This window comes from Rhinopithecus bieti, unplaced genomic scaffold, assembly GCF_001698545.2.
Source record: "Rhinopithecus bieti isolate Rb0 unplaced genomic scaffold, ASM169854v2 scaffold_9663, whole genome shotgun sequence".
NCBI lineage: Eukaryota > Metazoa > Chordata > Mammalia > Primates > Cercopithecidae > Rhinopithecus > Rhinopithecus bieti.
Window position 1 is genome coordinate 3,508,862 of NW_016806456.1, and position 9,434 is coordinate 3,518,295.

Consider the following 9,434-nt stretch of genomic DNA (forward strand, 5'->3'; position numbering starts at 1 on the left):
GTAAGGAATGGGTCCAGTTTTAGTTTTCTGCATATGGCTAGCCAGTTTTCCCAACACCATTTACGAAATAGGGAATCTTTTCCCCATTGCTTGTTTTTGTCAGGTTTATCAAAGACGAGATGGTTGTAGACATGTGGTTTTATTTCTGAGATCTCTGTTCTGTTCCATTGGTCTATGTATCTGTTTTGGTACCAGTACCATGCTGTTTTGGTTACTGCAGCCTTGTAGTACAGTTTGAAGTCAGGTAGCATAATGCCTCTAGCTTTGTTCTTTTTGCTTAGGATTGTCTTCACTATGAGGGCTCTTTTTTGGTTCCATATGAAGTTGAAAGTAGCTTTTGCCAACTCTGTGAAGCAAGTCAAATGGTAGCTTGATGGGGATAGCACTGAATCTATAAATTACTTTGGGCAGTATGGCCATTTTCACGATGTTGATTCTTCCTATCCATGAGCGTGGAATGTTTTTCCATTTGTTTGTCTCCTCCCTTATTTCCTTGAGCAGTGGTTTGTAGTTCTCCTTAAAGACATCCTTCATATCCCTTGTAAGTTGTATTCCTAAGTACTTTATTCTCTTTGTAGCAATTGTGAATGAGAGTTCACTCATGATTTGGCTCTCTGTCTGTTATTGGTGTATAGGAATGCTTTTGATTTTTGCATATTGATTTTGAATCATGAGACTTTGCTGAAATTGCTTATCAGCTTAAGGAGATTTGGGGCTGAAATGATGGGGTTTTCTAAATATACAATCATGTCATCTGCAAACAGAGACAGTTTGACTTCCTCTCTTCCTATTTGAATACCCTTTATTTCTTTCTCTTGCCTGACTGCCCTAGGCAGAACTTTCAATACTATGTTGAATAGGAGTGGTGAGAGAGGGCATCCTTGTCTTGTGCCAGTTTTCAAAGGAAATGCTTCCAGTTTTTGCCCATTCAATATGATACCGGCTGTCGTTTTGTCATAAATAGCTCTTATTATTTTGAGATACGTTCCATCGATACCTAGTTTATTAAGAGATTTTAGCATAAAGGGGTGTTGAATTTTGTCGAAGGCCTTTTCTGCATCTATTGAGATAATCATGTGGTTTTTGTCATTTGACCTGTTTATGTGACGGCTTACGTTTATTGATTTGCATATGTTGAACCAGCCTTGCATCCTAGGGATGAAGCCGACTTGATCATGGTGGATAAGCTTTTTGATGTGCTGCTGGATTCAGTTTGCCAGTATTTTATTGAGGATTTTCTCATTGTGTTCATCAGGGATATTGGCCTGAAATTTACTTTTTTTGTTGTCTGCCAGATTTTGGTATCAGGATGACGCTGGCCTGATAAAATGTGTTAGGGAGGAGTCTGTCTTTTTCTTTTGTTTGCAATAGTTTCAGAAGGAATGGCACCAGCTCCTCTTTTGCCTCTGGTAGAATTCGGTTGTGAATCCATCTGGTCCTGGACGTTTTTTGGTTGCTAGGCTATTAATTACTGCCTGAATTTCAGAATTTGTTATTGGTCTAGTCAGGGATTCAATTTCTTCCTTGTTTAGACTTGGGAGGGTGTATGTGTCCAGGAATTTATCCATTCTAGATTTTCTAGTTTATTTGCATAGAGGTGTTTATAGTATTCTCTGATGGTAGTTTGTATTTCTGTGGGATCAATGGTGATATTTCCTATATCATTTTTTATTGCATCTATTTGATTTTTCTCTTTTCTTCTTTATTAGTCTGGTTAGTGGTCTATCTATTTTGTTGATGTTTTCAAAAAACCAGCTCCTGGATTCATTTGATTTTTTTGAAGGAATTTTAGTGTCTCTATCTCCTTCAGTTCTGTTCTGATCTTAGTTATTTCTTGTCTTCTGCTGGCTTTTGAATTTGTTTGCTGTTGCTTCTCTAGTTCTTTTAATTGTGATGTTAGGGTGTCAATTTTAGATATTTCCTACTTTCTCTTGTGGGCATTTGGTGCTATAAATTTCCCTCTACACACTGCTTTAAATGTGTCCCAGAGATTGTGGTACATTGTGTCTTCGTTCTCAATGGTCTCAAAGAACATCTTTATTTCTGCCTTCATTTTGCTATTTACCCAGTAGTCATTCAGGAGCAGATTGTTCAGTTTCCATGTAGTTGTGTGGTTTTAAATGAATTTCTTAATCCTGAGTTCTAATTTGATTGCACTGTGGTCTCAGAGACTGAGTGTTATGATTTCCATTCTTCTACATTTTCTGAGGAGTGTTTTACTTCCAATTATGTGGTCAATTTTAGAATAAGTGTGATGAGGTGCTGAGAAGAATGTATATTCTGTTGATTTGGGGTGGAGAGTTCTGTAGATGTCTATTAGGTCTACTTGGTCCAGAGCTGAGTTCAAGTCCTGAATATCCTTGTTAATTTTCTGTGTCATTGATCTAATATTGACAGTGGGGTGTTAAAGTCTCCCACTATTACTGTGTGGGAGTCTAAGTCTCTTTGTAGGTCTCTAAGGACTTGCTTTATGAATCTAGGTGCTCCTGTGTTGGCTGCATATATATTTAGGAGAGTTAGCTCTTCTTGTTGCATTGATCCCTTTACCATTATGTAATGCCCTTCTTTGTCTCTTTTGATCTTTGTTGGTTTAAAGCCTGTTTTATCAGAGATTAGGATTGCAACTCCTGATTTTTTCTTTCTTCCATTTGCTTCATAAATATTCCTCCATCCCTTTATTTTGAGCCTATGTTTGTCTTTGCATGTAAGATGGGTCTCATGAATACAGCACACTGATGGGTCTTGTCTCTGTATCCAGTTTGCCAGCCTGTGTCTTTTAATTGGGGCACTTAGCCTGTTCACATTTAAGGTTAATATATTGTTGTGTGTGAACTTGATCCTGTCATTATAATGCTAGCTGGTTGTTTTGCCCATTAGTTGATGCAATTTCTTCATAGTGTTGATAGTCTGCACAATTTGGTATGTTTTTGCAGTGGTTGGTTCCGATTGTTCTTTCAATGTTTAGTGCTTCCTTCAGGAGCTCTTGTAAGGCAGGCCTGGTGCTGACAAAATCTTTCAGCATTTACTTGTCTGTAAACGATTTTATTTCTCCTTCGCTTATGAAGCTTAGTTTGGCTGGATATGAAATTCTGGGTTGAAAATTATTTCCTTTAAGAGTGTTGAATATTGGCCCCCACTCTTCTGGCTTATAGGGTTTCTGCAGAAAGATCTGCTGTTAGTCTGATGGGCTTCCCTTTGTGGGTAATCCAAGCTTTCTCTCTGGCTTCCCTAACATTTTTTCCTTCATTTCAACCTTGGTGAATCTGACGATTATGTGTCTTGGGGTTGCTCTTCTTCAGGAGTATGTTTGTGGTGTTCTCTTTATTTCCTGAATTTGAATGTTGTCCTGTCTTGCTAGGTTGGGGAAGTTCTGGATAATATCCTGAAGAGTGTTTTCCAACTTGGTTCCATTCTCCCTGTGACTTTCAGGTACACCAATCAAATGCAGATTTGGTCCTTTCACATATTTCTTGGAGGTTTTGTTCATTCCTTTTTATTCTTTTTTCTCTAATCTTGTCTTCTTGCTTTATTTCATTAAGTTGATCTTCAATCTCTGATATCCTTTCTTCCACTTGATTGATTCGGCTATTCATACTTGCGTATGCTTCACGAAGTTCTCGTGCTGTGTTTTTCAGCTCCATCAGGTCATTTACATTCTTCTCTAAACTGGTTATTCTAGTCAGTCATTCATCTATCCTTTTTTCAAGGTTCTTAGCTTCCTTGCATTGGGTTAGAACATGCTCCTTTAGCTCGGAGGAGTTTGTTATTACCCACGTTCTGAAGCCTGCTTCTGTCAGTTCATCAAACTCATTCTCCTCCAGGTTTGTTCCCTTGCTGGTGAGCAGTTGTGATCCTTTGGAGGAGAAGAGGCATTCTGGCTTTTGGAATTTTCAGCCTTTTTGTGCTAGTTTCTCCCATCTTCGTGGATGTATCTACCTTTTGTCTTTGATGTTGGTGACCTTCGGACGGGGTTTCTGTGTGGACGTCCTTTTTGTTGATGTTGATGCTATTCCTTTCTGTTTGTTAGTTCTCCTTGTAAGAGACCCCTCTGCTGCAGGTCTGCCGGAGTTTGCTGGAGGTCCACTTCAGACTGCTGCCTCTTTCCTCTGGAAGCTTCGTCCCAGAGGGGCACCTGCCAGATGCCATCCAGAGCTCTCCTGTATGAGGTGTCTATCGGCCCCTACTGGGAGGTGTCTCCCAGTCAGGATTCACAGGAGTCAAGGACCCACTTGAGGAGGCAGTCTGACCCTTAGCAGAGCTTGAACGCTGTGCTGGGAGGTCCACTGCTTTCTTCAGAGCCATCAGGCAGGGACATTTAAGTCTGCTGAAGCTGTGCTCACAGCCACCCCTTCCCCCAGGTGCTCTGTCCCAGGGAGATGGGGGTTTTATCTATAAGTCCCTGACTGGGGCTGCTGCCTTTTTTTCAGAGATGCCCTGCTCGGAGAGGAGAAATCTGGCAGTCTGGCCACAGTGGCCTTGCTGAGCTGCAGTGGTCTCCACCCAGTTCCAACTTCCCAGCAGCTTTGTTTACACTGTGAGGGGAAAACCACCTACCCAAGCCTCAGCAATGGCGGACGCCCCTCCCCCCACCAAGCTGGAGCATTCCAGGTCAATCTCAGACTGCTGCTGTGCTGGCAGCAAGAATTTCAAGCCAGTGGATTTTAGTTTGCTGGGTTCCGAGGGGGTGGGACCCGCCGAGCCAGACCACTTGGCTCCCTGGTTCCAGCCCCCTTTCCAGAGGAGTAAATGGTTCTGTCTCACTGGCATTCCAGGTACCACTGGGGTATGGGGAAAAAAAAAAAAAAAAAAAAACTTCTGCAGCTAGTTTGGTGTCTGCCAAAAAGGCCACCCAGTTTTGTGCCTGAAACCCAGGGCCCTGGTGGGGTAGGCGCCAGAGGGGATCTTCTGGTCTGCGGGTTGTGAAGACTGTGGGAAAAGTGCAGTATCTGAGCCAGAGTGCAGGGTTCCTCAGGCTCTGTCCCTCACGGTTTCCCTTGCGTTGGGGAGAAAATTCCCCGACCACTTGCACTTCCTGGGTGAGGCCAAGCTCTACCCTGCTTCAGCTCACCCTCCATGAGCTGCACCCACTGTCCAACCAGTCCCAACGAGATGAACCAGGTACCTCAGTTGGAAATGCAGAAATCACCTGCCTTCTGCATCTATCTTGCTGGGAGCTGCAGACCAGAGCTGTTCCCATTCAGCCATCTTAAAGATCAAATCTGGCACGTCTTTCTTCCTAAGAATGACTGGGGCATTTTCTTAATTTGGCAAACTACAGTCAGCTCCACATTAGCCATAAGCTTCCAGGCAGCAGTCCTTGGGAAATTCTCCTGGAAAGAAGGCAGGCGTGCCGTCTAGTGACATGCATGCGCCCTGTGTGTGATCTTTCAGGCCTAAGCATAGGCAGGCATTGATGAGGCAGGGTGGGGGCACAGGGTAGGGTGAGCTGCCCTCCTCACACCAGACTTGGTGCACAGCTAGTGCACTGTAGTTTCGAGAGAGAGTTGCAATTCCACTCTTCTCCCCATCATGATCATACACCGTATCAGCAATCCTACCCTAGGCACCTCTATTCAGAGGTCCTCTTCCTGGAGAGAGGCCCTAGGCTGAGTTGCTTTTCAGGTGTCTCTGCGTAAAACTCCTTTAGGGCAGAGGTCAGGGGAGGAGTGATGGTCTGAAAATACTTTTCTCCCCTCTGTTTTAGTATTTGTCCCATTTTAGCCCTCACTGCCCACCTTCTTGGCTCTCAGGTCCATAAACTGGCAGAAGCTTTTTGTTTGGGCCTTGCTGCAGTGAGAAGATCCACTACTTGTGATCTGTGTTGATTTACGTGACCTTCACCCAGTGCCATTCTGTTGGGAAAACTGAACACTGGGGAGTGAGTATTCTTTCCTTTGTGGCCTCTTGCTTATACTATCACAGCAAATCAATAAAGGTTTGATTATTACTTGTAGTTTGGCTATCCTACCTAACCACCTCAACATCTGGTAGCTCTGGGCGTCTTTCTTCCTCTGAACACCTTTATTCACACTTACCATTGTACATATGTCTACCTTGCATTATTGCTACTTGCACATACATCTCATCTACATAAGTTAGGGTAAATTTCTTGAAAGCAGACAGTGTTTATCCCTATAAATCCTATAACATCCAGCAGACATCCTACAGTGAACAAATATTTATGGAAAGAATATGTAAATGCATATAACATTCCACAAGCAGCCTATATGTAAAATGCTCTTAAAAAGTAGGAAGGGAGAAAGAAATAATATAACCTTAAATCACAAATACGTAGTCTATTCATAGACTGTTAAATTCAGCATTTTCCAATTTATCATACACTATAAAATCACTTTTCCCAATAGCAAGTACATAAACTGAAAAGAAGAGGAAGATAATTTTGAAAAGAGAACACATTCTGGTTTCCAGTAAAGATATGTAGTATCTTCAAATAAGCACATTATTACTCATGCAAATTGAAACAATTCATCTTTCTGGAACCGTCTTGATAATTTTAGCAATGACCTTTATTTTTTATCCTTGTTGATTCTGAAACTGCCTAATTATTATAAAATAGAGAACTCTTCAAACTTGCTGTGTGTCAAATACAAATAAAAGCGAAGCTATAATGTTAGACTAATGAATATTATTCAGTAAAACAAGAAAGATGCCAGGTATGAGTAAAAGCGTAAAAATAAATCAGATAAGGGAAAAAAATTCAAGAAAGACTTTAAAGCAGAGCTTACTTTGTTACCATATACAATATAATCCAAATAATATGCAGCACACTACAATGTAAATTAAAAACATAAGCTACCAATACAGTCTACACAGAGCAGTATTTTAGCTTATGAAGGCTGCCGCAATGGCTTCTGCTTATTGGTTAAAAGAAAAAATTAAAGTTTTTTTAATCAGCCAAGCTAGATTATACTAAGTCCTAGAACTAGACAGACATAGATCATCACCTTGTATGTTTCTTCAGTGAAGTAACATGGACACTGTTAGATAAAAACAGGCAACTGTTAAGAAACTGTTTTACAACTTAAATTTAACAGCTTATAACAAAATCAGATTAAAGGCCTGCTGAGGAATTTTGGGGGGTTCATTTTTGTTATTGTAGCTCACAAAGGCATTTATCTTCAGTCTGAGCAAAAATTTCTTCTATTAAAAAAGAAAGAGGCTCCCATGCTTTGACTTTATTTAAATAAGTTAGTTATGACAATAACAAAAGGCCCTCAAATCTGCCTCTTAGGTTCATTGCGTTGCTGATCAGAAGCAAGACCCTAGGGTTGTACCTGCTAAACGCTGTCATTTAGTGCAGACCAGACCTGCAGGTAAGATAGGTGATCTGTAAGTCTAAAATTCAGGAACTAGAAACTTCTTCTAAGCAATTCAAGTTTCTGTATATATAACTTCAAAGAAATGGAATACTGAAACGAAAATGTGTAAGAGGATTAGGGATGAAACTAAAACAAAAGTAATAAAAAATGTTAATGACATATTAAACTACTGACAAATAGTATTATATTCTTCACTTTGGTGCTACCAATATACTGTAAATCTCATAGGTATATTGACTAAGAATTTCAATGAAAGTTATTGTTAAGTAAGAACCAGTGTACAAGCATTTGTCCATATGGCAGATTTAATGGCATAGCTTACCTGCCCTTGTTCTCTTTTCCTTTCATTTTACTTTCTTGACCTTTTCCTCCAGTAGGATCCCACTCTACACAGGTATCTTCAACTTTCAGGTTCAAATGGGATGAGGAGTTATCCAAATTGAAGTTAAGTGCTATTCAAGATAATATTTCAATATATTTTTAAAATATAGCATATCTCCACTTTCTGAAACACAGCTATCACATTATTTTTTACTCAATCAATTCAATATTGAATACAGAAAATAAAGTACAAATTCATAATCCTAGCACTTAAAATTCTCAACAATCAGGCTGTAATTTATAATTCTTATCTGATTTCCCATTATTCTTCTCAATACATCCTATACTCCAATCAAATACAATGTACTTGCATGGTCACTGACATTTCTGCTGTTCGTTCTACTAAAATCTCAGCGAGTACACAATAACCTCAATCTTCTGTTATTAGGATATCAGTTGACTGTTACGACAAAATAGGAAGGGGAACTGGAAGAATTAAGGAGAAGGATAAAGTTACATCGTGTAAAAAATTATAGAATCTGGCATACATATTTTCTCTGATACTCTAATATTTAATAATTTCATACCTAAATTCTCAGTTTCAAAGTAAGACAAACATGGAGAAACTGAGGCCATGATGGCAGAACAAGGAAACTGGCCCAGCCGATAGATAATTAACATGACCAAGTGTACAAAGGGAAAAGGGACCACATAAATGAAAAAAAAACCCAAAAAACATAAAACTATGCTTTCTAGATTATTTGATATTTTGAGGAATTATCTATACTTTTCACAAGACTTACTCAGAACTGCTAATTTAGGAAATCAGTGAAGCAAGGTATACGCTTCCCTCCTTGGAAATTTAGGGTAAATCATTAGAATGTATTGATTCATGACTGATCACACCATTCCTTTTATCTTAAAATATAACTCTCGGAATCTTTATCTTGCAAGGTATCAGCTATTACACAGTTACTAACTAATCTGCCTGTTAGTTCTATTTCCCTCCAAAGGTTCAAACTTCTAGTGTATATTAAGAAATACAGTATCCCTTTACAAAACCCTGTTTCACTTACGGATATTACTTAATTTAGCTAAGGCTTCAGTGTGTCTGTGAACTATGACTCTCTATATGTTTATTTTGTTGTTTGATGATGCATATCTGTTTACCTAATGAATCAATAATCCTTTTATCCCCTATTGTTCTGTAAAAAGCACTTTAATTTCAACTATGTATTGGAGCTATTGTTCATTGTTTTTATTTATGAAACAACATTCTGAATACAACTCTACTGACCACAGAGCTTCCAGTAAATGTCATACAATGTAAGGAAGTTCACAGCTTTCAAAATCTGTATTTAAACAGAAATGAACTTACAGAAAAAAGAGATAATGCAGCAATAATGCAGCTTTTTAGTAAAAATAGAAATAGAATTCCTTAATAGACAGGTCATCAAAAGGTTAGGATTATGTAACACTGATACCCTGCATTTCCAAGAATGAACTGCCTTAATAGTTAACATCTATATGTGAGTCATTAGGCAATGCATGTGAGAGCATCTACATTTTTGAGAAAGAATACTGGATTTAACTCTAAGGTGCCACCAATTCTCAATTGCTTGCTAAAATCCTAAGGCTGTTTTTTTAAAAAAGGAAGAAATCCTAAGGCTGTCCCCTAATGTTTGTTATGCTGGAAAGAAGGGCCACCAGCAACACTGATGTCAAAAGTGGCAAAAAAAAAAAAAAAAAAAAAAAAAAAAGCACAAAAAAAAG

At 39.2% G+C, this 9,434-nt stretch overlaps 1 protein-coding gene across 8 annotated transcripts in view; it reads right to left on the bottom strand.

The window, feature by feature from the left end:
- The window catches only part of FSD1L (fibronectin type III and SPRY domain containing 1 like), a 92,187-nt gene that overhangs the window by 20,071 nt on the left and 62,682 nt on the right, over positions 1 to 9,434 (bottom strand). For 5 of the 8 annotated variants that reach the window (XM_017876719.1, XM_017876713.1, XM_017876716.1 and 2 more), the window contains 2 exons: positions 7,663 to 7,792; positions 6,966 to 6,998 (listed from right to left, as the gene is read on the bottom strand). In XM_017876719.1, the coding sequence (XP_017732208.1) occupies positions 6,966 to 6,998; positions 7,663 to 7,792 (163 nt within the window). The remainder of the gene's footprint in view (positions 1 to 6,965; positions 6,999 to 7,662; positions 7,793 to 9,434) is intronic. The other 3 variants (XM_017876715.1, XM_017876717.1, XM_017876721.1) reach the window with 1 other exon arrangement.